Consider the following 13,399-nt stretch of genomic DNA (forward strand, 5'->3'; position numbering starts at 1 on the left):
AGGGCTGTAGCTAAGGCTATGTCTACACTTAAACCGCTATAGTAGCGCTTCAATATAGACATGCACTCCCGTCAGGAGGGGTTCTACTGTTACTGTATTTAGTCCACCTCCACCTAGGCTGTAGCTAGGACAACGAAAGAATTCTTCTGACAACCTAGAGCAGTCTACATTGTGAGTTTGGTAGATTCACCTGCGTCACTCAGGAGTGTGGCTTTTTCACATCTCTGCATGACATGGCTGGGTCAACCTAACTTTTTAGTGCAGACCTGGCCTCATAGTTATATACATACAGATTCATTCTTAATTGTGACATGCTCTTTATTAGTATGTTGCATTTATAGGTGCTGTTGCACCTGAGCAAGGACAGCTGCATTAACTTACTTGGACACTGTTTCCTTAGTAGCATATTTTGGCTGTGCTCCATACACACAGGAAGATGATCTATTAACGTGCGCAGTCAATTGTTTTTCTGACCGTCACCACTCTGTCTGAAGATGAGCAAAGGGGAGTAGGGTCAGGCAGTTTAGCAGGGTTTGAAGCCTGAATTTAATATGGAAGAAAAGAGAAAATCAATGAAGGGTTTTGAATATGTGAGTGACCAGCGCAACGATACATTGTAATCTTAGGGGACGACTATAAATTCATGTTGGGAAAATACTCTAAATTCATCTTGTTGTATTCATTCTAGGAGAGGAAATTAGTGGTAGCCATGTTATTTTGTACAGCCAGCTGATAAGATTTGTGGAGGCTAGAGAAGAGGCAGTTGTTCAGTTGAGAGTAGAGATGGTCCAAATTGACAAAGATTAAAGCAGTCAGGATGGAGACAGACGTCAGAGATGCTTGGAGGAAGAAGACTAGAGTCTGAATGCAGGGGGAGAAGGGCAAGACACCTGTAATTGGCTGTGGAGCACTAAGGAAATTCACCACAAACGTCTCTTATAATGATAATGTCAGGATTATGAATTAGGTTAGTAATATTAGCTTTAGCATTGCTATCTGATCATGGAGACCATTCTTAATGTAGTTCCTTAATATGATTCTAAGGCCAGACAATAGGTTGTAACTCAAGCACAAAAAAGCATCACTAAAGAATACTTGAGACTAAAATACAAAGGCGTGTTACTGCTAAGCAGAAAATAACTAATAAAAGAATAGTATCTTCACTGAGAGCACATGACCTATATGCCTCATGCTCCTTTTCCCTTGAGAGGAAGAGGAGACATGATAGAGGAACTTGAAAAAGGAGAATGTTGGTTTGGTAAATGGCTCTTTGTCACAGCTCTGAGACAGCTGACTTCCCCTTTTTTCTACCATAGCTGTTTTTCACTGCTGTTGTACTAATGATGGCATTGTGGCTTACACATGGATGTGGATGGCACATGATTTGAATGAGAGAGTGGAATACACAAAAGTGAATCTTTGCCAAGAGAGGACAATAAACATTCATGGAAGGCCCTTTCTCATGATCATCTAATGCCAAAAGAACAGCAATGATATTTATTTTATTTATGGGAAATTGCATTAGTGACTGTAGTTTGGTCAGTTGTGATTTGACACTGACAATATGACTTTGTTCTCCTTTCTGTTTTAGAACTGCAAAACTAGGACTTTCGTTTGGGATTGTAGCAGTCATAATTGTGCTTATTTTGTGTGTGTGTTTTGCTGATAAATGCCTGGTAAGTAAAAACATAGGCCAACATTTTCAAAAGCAGATGGCTAAAGTTTGGCCTCTAAATATAAATAACCTGATTTTCAGAGGTGCTAAGTACCCACAGCTCCTGTAAACCTCAGGAGTTGCAGATGCTCAGCACTTCCCACAGTCAGGACATTTATATTTAGGTGCCTAAAATATAGATTTAGGCACTGAACATCTGGCACCCACATTTGAAAATTCTGATCATAATTCTTACATGCTGTGATACAACTGGAATCACTCTTTTAACTGGATTCTTTAAAAGTCCTTTCTTTTCTTGCAGTCAGATTTTCCAGGGTTTTGACCCAGGTTAGTAGTAATCCTAGTTATGGATCCTGTAGTTTTCTGTGTTGGAACTGGCATTAAAATCAAAGAGAGTTTCGAATGCATATTGATTTTCAGGACTGGGTCTTAGAAGAATTCATAAGCAATATGAAAAATGCAAGTCCATGAATGTTGTAATGGTGGCATTCCACAGCTGGCTGAAGGGTATCGCTCTTAAAGTCAGTTGTAAGTAAACCTAGAATTTGAGAAAGAAAAATGACTTCTTTTTTAATTGACTGTGCTGTGGTGCATTCCAGACACATTACCAAATGTATGTAATCGCTGTTTTTAGTAAAATTAAAACAGGCTGCACAAAAACAGAGGACAGCCATATGATGTACAAAAAGAGACAACATCCTCCAGTCCAGCCTCCCCATTGCTCACCCCCAAAATAAGCCTTCTCTAGGAAATGCCTGTGAGAACAGGACGGTGTCTTACCGAATGTCCTTAAGGTCACCAAACTTGGCTCTGTTGGACCAAGGAGGGAAGTGAATTCTAAAGCTTTGTTGAGAATGTCCTGCCATCAGCCATCTCTCGGGATGGGGATGCTTGTCTCAGCATTGCAGGTCTCAGCTACCGTGAAAAAAAATTTCGAAAGAGATGATTCTCTTGGGTAGCCAGGGCCTAAGCCATTTAGGGCATGTCTATATTGCAATTAAAAACCTGTGGCTGGCCCATGCCAGCCCACTCTGGTTTGCAGATCTCAGGCTACAGGGCTGTTTAAACTGCAGTATCTACATTTGAACTTGGGCTGGAGCCTGGCTTCTAGGACCCTGCATGGTGGGAGGGTCCCAGAGCTCCCAGCCTGAGCCTGAACATCTACATCACAATTAACAGCCCCTTAATCTGCGCCCTGCAAGCCCAGGCCAACCACAAGTGTCTAACTGCAGTGTAGACGTATTATGGGATGGATGAAATAGTATCCTGCATTCACTGCACCCTGGTATATGAATGGTAATTTTGTTACAGGCTCAAGTAGCTTCTGGAATTGCACATGTTGTATTATGTATTTTGTTGAGCCATAGGAGGGAAGAAAAAGGAAGAAATCCATACAAACAAATTTACGCTTGATTTTGGCAGCCGGGTTCTACAAAGGAACTGTTTGGATTCATATTCCAGAATAACTAGCCTTTGTACAATTGGCAGTGTTTGCAATCTACGTAAATGTATGTGTTAGCGAAGAGATTTATTCCATAATAGGAAGTGTAGGTTTAGGGGAGTATTGGGGCATGATTGGTTTATTTTATTCAGCCTCCTTTACGCTTTTAGTTTTAAGCATAAAAGAAAAAATTAGCAAATTTTAATGTTAACATTTTAATAATAATAAGTTCTCTAGCACCTTTATTAGATGACATCAGGCTCTTTTGAAATCATAAATGAACCGAGTCTCAAAAAACACCCCCACCTTCCCCCCAGTGAAATAAGAAAGCATTTATTTCTGTTTTATGAATGGGGAAACTGAGGCATAGTTGTGATTTGTCCAGTGTGTCTCAGCGAGTCAGTTCCAGAGATGGGAATACAACCCAAGAGTCTTGGTTCTCGTCTCTTGCTCTGACCATTAGAGCACAACACCGCTCTGTTAAAACAGAGATAACGTTTTCTCGTCGTGACCTGGTGATTGTTTAATACTGTATTTAGACTTTTGTTTGTGCAATGGACAAAAGGTTTTTTCTTGAATCTAGAAACATGAACTGTTGGTGCACTAAAGCCTACATGTCATCTTACTAAAACAAATTTGTTTTGTTTACAGAAATGCTGCTCAGAACAGTGGCCTTCTATGCGCCATCTTTGTGCTATTTCAGATAAGGTAGAAACAATGCCTCTAGTAAGACTCCCTTTAGCAGTCATCACTATAGGTGCCTTGTTGATTATAGCCATTTTTAATATGGTAAGTGTTTGCATTTATCTTTATTCTTTGCATTTGTGTCATGTTGTAACCTTTGCAGGCTTGACCACCCCAATACTCTCCTATCTCGAGTACCATGTTCTTGGCCCTATTTTCGGATGTTTAACTTTTCATTACTTTCTTTTAACATTGATTATGCTGTATATTGTGCAAAATAGAATGCAGAGGAAAGACATCCAAGTGATTTGTAGAACCAGAAATCTATCGGAAATCACATTCGCTTTGTTTCAGGCTATCAGTTTATAGTATCCGTTGATTACAGTTACTATTGCTATCAGAACTCTGGCTTTTTATAACACTAAATTATTCATCTTCAGTGATTAGGGGTTTTATGTAGTATAGGCAATACAGCACTTCATTACAGTAGCTAAGGTCAGTAAGGGGGGAAACAAAAAAAGCACAAATTTGACTCCTGTTTAAAAACAAAGCCATTATGGTATATTAATGGTCATATCCAGTAGTGTTTACTCAGTCGTTACTCCCATTGTGGGAGTTCGGCTTAAGTAAGGACTGCAGGATTTGGGGTCTGATTCAATTCTCATTGAAGTCTGAAGGGAGTCTTTTTATTGACTTCAGTGTACATGTTATATTAGACTTTTGGCCTATAAAATTGAAAAGCAAAAATTCTGTTGAGAAGTTGCCAAAATATCCACTTGCTTGCCCAGCTCTGAAAACTGGTTCACTTCTGAAAAATGTGTCTCAAGTTTTGACATGACTTTTCTTGCAACCCCAGATCACTGTGACAATGTGCTGCTTGTGTACAGGCCATTGTCATTGTTATTTAACATTTATGTTACAGGAGGGCAATCAGACGTGCTGTACAAATATGTAAGAAATGACTCTCTCTCCCTCCTCCCGCCGCATTCCGTCTCATCTACTAATCAGCTTTTATATTCTTTCTTGCCATGAATCAGTCTGCTGAAAAAAACGTAGATCCATACACGCTACTAGATCAAGTGATGAGGTTGTCACCTTTGTGGTGGGTAGAGCACCACTTCCATTTTCTAGATAAAAAGAGAGACCTTGCATGCTCTGTGTAATGTTGACAGCTGGCAGGTTCACTAGAACCGATTTTCATAAAGAGAAGGGAGAGCTTTTAAACGATTGAAAACACAAAGGCTAACTCCAGTCAATAGGTATTTCCAACCGTTTCCTCTGACGGAAGATGTAACTTCCTGCATTATGTGGGTCTACAAGAGATGGTTTTGTGGTTCATCTTTCGAGAACTTCTCAGAACTATTGAGCACTCCTGACTCTAGCTGAAGTCACTAGTTGTGGGCATTCACCACCTTTGGAAATTCAGATGTTCTGAGGGGGGGATCAGTTTGGTACAGGAAAATGTAGTGTACACTATTAATGATCTGTTAAACTTCATTAAGAATCCTATTGGGCAATTTAGTCATTTGTTCAGTCTTGTAGATTTTTCATTTTATAGCCCAAACAGAAAAGAATGTGCCTTAAAAGTGGGAAATATTTTAAAAAGAAAGAATAGTTATCATTTACTTAAGGACTGATCAAATTCCCACTGACGTCCAAAGGGAGCCTTTCCATTGATTTCAGTGGGTATTGCATTCAGCTTTTGGCCCCGAGTGTTCAGAAGTGTAATTCTGTTTAGGAGTCACCAAAATGGTCACGATTAAGTTTTCTCACTTGGTTGCCCAGCTCTGAGAGAGCCATTTTTGAAACACGTTACAAGTTTTGACGTGATTTTTTTTTTTTTTTTTGTGCAAGCCCTCATCACTCTAATGATGTGCTGCTTGTGTGCAAGGTACATCCTGTTCTGCTGCTAATCAGCTTTTCCATTCTTTCTTGCCTGTGAATCAGCCTACTGAAAAAAGTATGACTGTGAACTCTACTGGAAACTGTATTAAGGATGTCACCTTGCCTGTGAGTAGAACACCAATTTTCTTCCAAGATTAAAATACACACATTTCAAGTGCTGGGTTTAATATTGACAGCTGGCGAGTGCTTAGTATCTTGCTCTTTGAAAATATAGCTTTTTAATTATTAAGTGCTCACAGTTTCACCTCTGCAATTCCAGCTATCCTGTCTATGATAGATAATATTTTTCTGCATCAGGTAGGATCTACAGAAGGTGCTTTTATAGCTTTTCTTTCTGGAAATTTCAGATTTTAAAAAAGCAAAACTGGAATTTGAGAAAAGTAGTGAGAACATAAATGGTGGATATGACTTAAATATTGATTTAGGCTGTAATGTGAATTTAGGAATACTGGTAGTATGAGGGAAAAGGGTTTAAAAGGTATCTAGGTATTCACTGACCACCTTGCATACGATATGTCTACACTGCAGCTGGAAAGATGCTTTCCAGTGTGGGTGGACAGACATGCTCTAGGTCTCTTAAGCTAGCATGCTAAAAATAGTAGTTTAGCTGCAGGGGTAGTAGCTCGGGCTAGCTGCCTGAGTACAAACCGTCCAGGCCCCCAGTACGTACTGGGGCAGTTAGCTCAAGCTGCCACCCATGTTACCCCCAGCTATGCTGATATTTTTCACGTGCAGGCTCAAGCAGAACGAGCATGTGTCTCTCTTCCCACACTGAGAGGTACCTTCCCAGCTGCAGTGTAGACATACCCGTAGTGAAGTTGACTCTTAAAGTCCTGATGGAAGCTTTGAGTGCTCAGCACCTTTGAAAGTGTGATCGCGCGATGAATAAACAGGAGAATCTTAAGTAGTAGAGAGGTTATTTTACTTTTGTATTTGGCACTGATTCGTCCACTGGTGGAATACAGTGTCCTGTTCTGGTGCCCACAAAACTGCAGAAGGTTCAGAGAAGAGCCACGAGAATGATTAAAGAGTTAGAAGACATGCCTTATAGATAGACTCAGAGCTCAAACTATTTAGCTTAATAGAAAGAAGGGTGACTTGATTGCAGTCTGTAAGTATCTACCTGGGGAACAAATAATTTAATAATGGTCTTCAAGCTAGGAGAGAGAGGTATAACATAATCCAATGGCTGGAAGTTAAAGCTAGACAAATCCAGACTCGAAATAAGGTGTACATTTTTGTCATTGAGGGTAATTGTCCATTGGAACAATTTTCCAAGGGTCGTAGTGGACTTTCCATCACTGACCATTTTTAAATCAAGATTGGCTGTTGATCTAAAAGATCTGCTCTAGGAATTATTTTGAGTTAGTTCTATGGCCTGTGTGACATGGCAGATCAGACTAGATGACCGCAATGGTCCCTTCTAGCCTTTGAATCTATGAAAATCAGTCTTTTAAGAGGACAAGTTTGGTATAATACAGTATATCACATGCTATTAGGCAGAGCCTCAGCTAGTGTAAATTGTGATAGCTCTATTGTTCTGCCTCTATATCTTTGTTATACCTGCACTGTTATCCCTATTATGGTACAATGAGTTTAGTAATTTGTTCAGTGCTTGTATGGTTTTTTTCTTTTATATTCAAAAGAAACAAAGAATGTGATTATAAAACTGATAAATATTTTGAAAGTGAAACCATATTTAGGTCTGATTCAAAGCCTACTGAAGTGAATGGGAGTTTTCCTATTGACTTCATTGGGTTTTGGATCAGGTCATCAAAATTCTTTACAAAATTAATTAAGCCACCCAGCAGGTAGGTAAATAAGTAGTAGTAGTAGTATCTGTACTTTGAAGATGGGGAAACTGAGGCACAGAGGGGCTGTGACTTGCCCATGATTGCACTGTCAAAAATCAGATTAGAATTCTGAGGGTACATCTCCATTGCAAAAAACCCTCACCACAGTGAGTCTCAGAACCAGGGTTGCTCATTTTCAGAGCCTGGGCTCCTGCCCAAACGGGGATGTCTACAGTGCTACTTTTAGCTCCAAAGCACAAGCCAGAGTCAATTGATCCAGGCTCTGACATTCGCTGTGGTATGGTGTTTTTCTATAGTGTAGCTGTACCTGACGTTCCTGGTTCCCAGCCTTCTGCTTACGTCACTAGACTATGTTGTCTCTCTAAATTAGTCTTGATCTTCAAAACATTAATGGAAATCCATTTTTAAAACAAAGTCTCTTGTCTAAAGCTTTTTACTTTCATTTGTACCAGGTATTGCTTAACTTTTTTTTTATATATATAATGATGTTTTATATTGGATAAATCTAAGTGTAAATTGGTAAAAGCCTAAGTTCTGTCTTTTAGTAGAATTTTTTAAAAATAGATTATATCTGACAACTGCTTTAATTCTTTACTTGATCTAAATATGATAGTCATGAACTTCCTAACTTTACATGCAGTAAAATGTACTTTGTTCTCTGAGTGAATTATTCAGCATCTCATTAACTTCTTCTGTTACAGTATTATACTTATTGCTGCATATTAGGGTTTATTGCTTGCTCCGTATTCCTTCGGATGAGCTTCGAACTCAAAGTTCTCCTTCTATCCATCGCTGTTAGTGTGTACATCTTCATCTTTAATACCCATCACTTGAGTGCAGTCTTCACCAATGATACCAGTACCACTCCAAGGTATGGTCTGGAGTTCCGAATAATGGACAATGATTTTCTGTGAAAAGGGTTGGTCGATTCCTGCACTTTCATTGGAATTTTGAAGTATTGCAGTACTTTGAGACAGACACATTGGGACCATACATCATAATCTTAATTTTTTTTTTTTTAATTTTTTTAAAATCTGACCTTTTTCTAGACTTCCCAGAAAAATTGTACCATGCATGAGATGAGATGTGGGATGTGATATCTCAGGGATTTGGGGGATTTTTAGTGAGGGGGGTTTGAAAACAGCCTATAATGGGAAGCTGGCCTCAACCTATATGGAGACAATCCTCTGTAAAATTCCAGTATTCTCCATAATATTGAGTTATGCAGTCAGTAGATCTGCTTTCGCTGGTACCTTAGTGAGCTTACTATAGCTGCCCATTTCACACATTTTAAAATAGTCTTCTAAAATAAACCTCACAATGTCATGTATGGTACTGTGCTGTGTACTGTGACGTATGGTACTGTGCTGTGCTGTGTACTGTGACATATGGTACTGTGCTGTGTACTCTACTTCCCAGAGAGAGAGAACGGCATGGCAAGCTGTAGGGCACTTGGGTCTATGTTGTCCATTAAAACGTTACAAAATGGTAGGAAGTTTATATTCATGGTATACCCGGTGTTTGTCCTGGCGCTTGAGGGGGAGTGAGCATTTGTGGAGAACATGTGTTTGGCAAAGCAATGCTAATCATAACACTTCTATCAGCAGAACAGTTACTTCTTGTTAAATTACCTTCCTGATTCCAGATACTTTAAAAACCAAACCTTTAACTTCTCCAGTCTAATTGAACAGGGCAAAGAAGCCATGAAATAATTCACGTGTACCATGTGGGAAGCTTGGTATGTTGGTTTGCAAATCTGTTGGGTACAAATCTCACAGTTGTTTTGTAGTGTGGCAGTTATCTGGGCTGTGGGATCAAGCCAAAAGATGGTTTGAGTGTGCTGAGAGTTCAGGCTGGTCTAAAACAGAAACGGGAACCAAAATAACTAAATCAACTGTAATCTCCACCTTTAATTATGTCAGTGCGAGTCTGTGAGTGGATACTCTTGTTTCAGAATAACGTAACCTATTCTGTTATTACTCTGTTGATAAAAAGCGGACTTAAAATATATTGAAATGGAATACCCTTATTCCAAAAGAAGTATGTCCATTCAGACTTGCCCTGAAGTACCTAAAGGCGTGAACTGCAGCTGATTTAGTTATTTCAGTTCCAATTTCCATGTAGACAAGCTCTTAGTCTCTTTGCCCGACACAAGCAAGGAAGTTGTTTCCTATTTTAAGCCTCTGTGGTTATGTCTTGCTGAGCAAAAGGAGTGTGCTTTTCAAATGTGCTAGCTCAACATGATTGAAAAGCCCCATTAAGATGGGAACCACCTGTGAAGGCATGTTCACTAGCTGTGTCTACCGTATGACCAGTTAACACAGCTTCATGGATGTTGGCTTATATGCTAACAGGGCTTTTCAGTCACATGGAGCTAACTCAGTTGAACCAATGTGATTGAAAAATATCCATTTTGCTTGTCAAGACAGGACCCATAAGCAGAGGGACTGTTAAAATTGGGGGGTCTGTCACTTGTGTCGTTTCTGTTTAAAGAATACTTGAGAATGCAAGGGGGTTCTGTTTTTAAACATCTAGAGGTTCCAAAGTATTCAAAATGACAACTGTATATTGCTTTTCTATTTTTTAGGCTTTTCATGAAAGATCCAACACTGATGACTAACTTATACCTGGCTCTGTTTTACCTAACTCTGATCCTATTTTCAAGACAGGTATGGATTTAAAACAAAAGCCAAAAAAAACAAAACAAAAAAAACAAAAAAAAAAACCCAACCCACAATCCTTTTCACTCAGTGATAGTTGAGTTAAATAAGACACCAAAGTTTTTTTTAATCTAAATTAATCTCTAAAATGATGATTTTGTACCTGTTTTATATATCTGTAGATGGTCCTAGACATTGAAAAATCATTTTTATAGTGTTGGGAAATGAGGGAAAGTTTTTTACATGTTTTTCAATAGTATTTTGGATTCTAACTGAGGACATAAACTTTCAAAAGTGGCTTCTGATATTGCACTAACAAAATGGGGCACCCAGAATCTACATTGAATTGTCACAATTGTCTTTATAAATCATCTTCCACCCCTCCGGCAGGGAGATTTGGGACAGTGCAATATTCAAAATAAATACAAGTATTAAATGGAATGATAATTATTAAATATACATACAAATATGCTCTACACATGCAAATTGGACTAGCGCACATTTGATGCCAGTTGAGTTGCATGCACAAATGGCTGTTGGCTTGTGTATATGTGGCTTCTGTTTTCAAAACAGGGGCTTGCACAGTTTTACAGTCACAATTTCAGTGCCGTTTGGGTCTGAATAGTCCTGATGAAACTTGGCTGTGACTGCCCCCTTTCACTTCACCTATACGCTCTTATCTCAGAGCTATGTGGGTTTATTTTACTATGTGAATTCTTGTTTGCAGATTGAGTATTATTGCCGACTAGATTGTCTGTGGAAGAATAAATTTAAAAAAGAACATGAACAATTCGAAACCATGGAGAACGTAAACAGGCTGTTGCTGGAAAATGTCCTTCCGGCACATGTTGCTGCTCATTTTATTGGCGACAAATTAAATGAGGTATATTTAGACTACTCTACCAGTGGGAAGGATGGTAAATAAGACTCCTGAGAGAATAAGACTCCTGCCCCCACCCCTCTCCCCCCATGAAAAGGTTACAAGCTAGTGTTAGCTTCCTCTGTCTCTCCCTCTCCTTGGCCCACGGTATGATCACAAGCCCAGAAGTGATGTTAGGATTCACCTCTCTCCAAAGACCACATTTGATGGATTCATTTGATTCCCATGAGGAGCTGGCTGAGGAGCAGAAAGCATCTATTTCCCTGATGCCAGATTAGAAATGGGCATTGATAGCAACTCTTCTGAGACACTGCACCTCATTCTGCCAACACCTTCACAGAGCAAGCATTGCTGCATTGTGAGTCACTGGTTTGACTGAGCTGGGAGGATGGGAACAGAGAGAACAGTCACAGTGCAGAATGCAGTCAGGGGCATCTGACTGGATTTCATACTCAGCGCTAAGAATTCTGATAAAATAAAAATAGGAAAATAAAGTGATCCTGTTAATTTTGCTGAGTTTCAGTGGGTTAGGTTGGTTCATTTCTAGTCATAGTTGTTTTTAAAGGTACTAAAGGCTGATGCAATTTTGGTTACAGGGGTAACTGTGAAATTACTATTGCTTTCCCACAGGATTGGTACCATCAATCTTATGACTGTGTCTGTGTCATGTTTGCATCGGTACCTGATTTCAAGGTATTCTATACAGAATGTGATGTCAATAAAGAAGGACTGGAGTGCTTGCGGCTGTTGAATGAAATCATTGCTGATTTTGATGAGGTATTTCAAGTTTTAGGCAAATATAGCGTGGATTTACGTGGTTATTACAATATAAAATGTCTTTCTAGAACAGTGTTTTCAATGTAGGAACTGTTAAAAGTGGGGAAAAAAATGTAGTAAGATGAACCAGGATTCTCAGTTCAGTCTTACAGTCTCGGAAGTGAAATTCTACTCATTTCCATGTGATGTACTCATGCAGTTAGATCAGCTAACCCTTTCATAGTACAGTATGAACTAGACCTAATGTTTTTCCTCATGATGCAAATACCAATCTGTCACAGATTTTATTACGGGGTTGCAAGATTTACTATGTTTCTATAATGTGTGTCCAAAAAAGGTGATAGATGCAGGAGGTGAAGGGAAACAGCAGCAAATGAAATCTTCCACGCTTTGTTATTTAAAATGTATGTTTTCTGCGATAAAGTAACTTAGTGTTTGTAGAGGTATATCTTATGTATGTGGTAGGGAATACAAGATGGTTGGTGAGAACACATGGGGATATAAAGCTTTAAGGTCTCAATTTGTAATTTGATTTCTTTCCTCCCAACAGCTATTGTTAAAACCGAAATTTAGTGGTGTTGAAAAAATCAAAACCATTGGAAGCACTTACATGGCAGCAGCAGGCCTCAGTGTCGCCCCAGGCCAAGAGAACAACCAGGTATAGTACCCTTTGGAAGTATAAACACATTTAGAATTCTAATGGTCCATATCTGTGTATGTGTAGGTGATAGAGTGTAATGGGAAAGGAAGATGAAAATTATCAGCAGTCTCAGGGATGGAAGTGGAGGGTAGGACATATATTCTGAGGCTGCATTTTGTGTCACATATTATAAATAATGTATTTCTGAAATGTGCCTACACTAAGGCTATAATTCCAATATTTGGGTTCTGGTGTCAAGAACAAATAAAATGTCACCAAGACGTCATATGTGATGGAATTAGAACCCTGCATATCGAGAATTCATCATTGCTGAATACCAGACCAGTGAAGCTGGTGCCAGCTTATTTCCTTTTAAATCAATTTGCTGTTTACAACTGTTTCTATGCTATTCTGTCATTCGGAGATCTGGGAACCAATGGTTTTGACTAACTTTCTTGTTTATCTGTAGTTCAGCCCCCAAGAGCAGATATTAAATCCAAAACCTGTGTAGATTTTCTTTGAATTCTCAAGAATCTTTGACTCCAGGAGCTAAACATTCCTGGACACACACCAGAATAGCTCAAATTGTGGGAACACCAAGGGACTGTTGATATCAAAGAATTAACCACCTCAACCATGTCTGCTTTGGATTCAGGATTTGATGGCAAATTGATTAATGTAATTGTCATATATGAAGGGAACATGGTACAAAAAGAAAATAAGCTCAGTAGCAAAATTCAGATCTAAATTTCAAACACCTTGTAGCGAAGGGGTGTTTAAAACCAGGCTTTTCGTTCAGGACCATCACCGCCCTACTGTGTTTGAGAAAGTTTTGGGGTGAGGAGTAAGAATACATGTGCTGTATGTACAGGACATTTAATTTTAAATCTGCACTGAAATCTGGAAAGAGATGTAAAGAGCCA

The 13,399-nt window shown here is 39.1% G+C and overlaps 1 protein-coding gene across 1 annotated transcript in view; it reads left to right on the top strand.

The window, feature by feature from the left end:
* The window catches only part of ADCY7 (adenylate cyclase 7), a 61,767-nt gene that overhangs the window by 42,059 nt on the left and 6,309 nt on the right, over positions 1-13,399 (top strand). Inside the window, exons 16-24 of the mRNA XM_067550770.1 lie at positions 1,592-1,676; positions 3,768-3,912; positions 4,847-4,902; positions 5,718-5,810; positions 8,221-8,390; positions 10,107-10,188; positions 10,907-11,062; positions 11,690-11,836; positions 12,387-12,494. Of these exons, the coding sequence (XP_067406871.1) occupies positions 1,592-1,676; positions 3,768-3,912; positions 4,847-4,902; positions 5,718-5,810; positions 8,221-8,390; positions 10,107-10,188; positions 10,907-11,062; positions 11,690-11,836; positions 12,387-12,494 (1,042 nt within the window). The remainder of the gene's footprint in view (positions 1-1,591; positions 1,677-3,767; positions 3,913-4,846; positions 4,903-5,717; positions 5,811-8,220; positions 8,391-10,106; positions 10,189-10,906; positions 11,063-11,689; positions 11,837-12,386; positions 12,495-13,399) is intronic.

The sequence above is a fragment of the Emydura macquarii genome, unplaced genomic scaffold (assembly GCF_026122565.2).
Source record: "Emydura macquarii macquarii isolate MOO-44397 ecotype Brisbane River unplaced genomic scaffold, CSIRO-AGI_Emac_v2 contig_295, whole genome shotgun sequence".
Lineage (NCBI taxonomy): Eukaryota > Metazoa > Chordata > Testudines > Chelidae > Emydura > Emydura macquarii.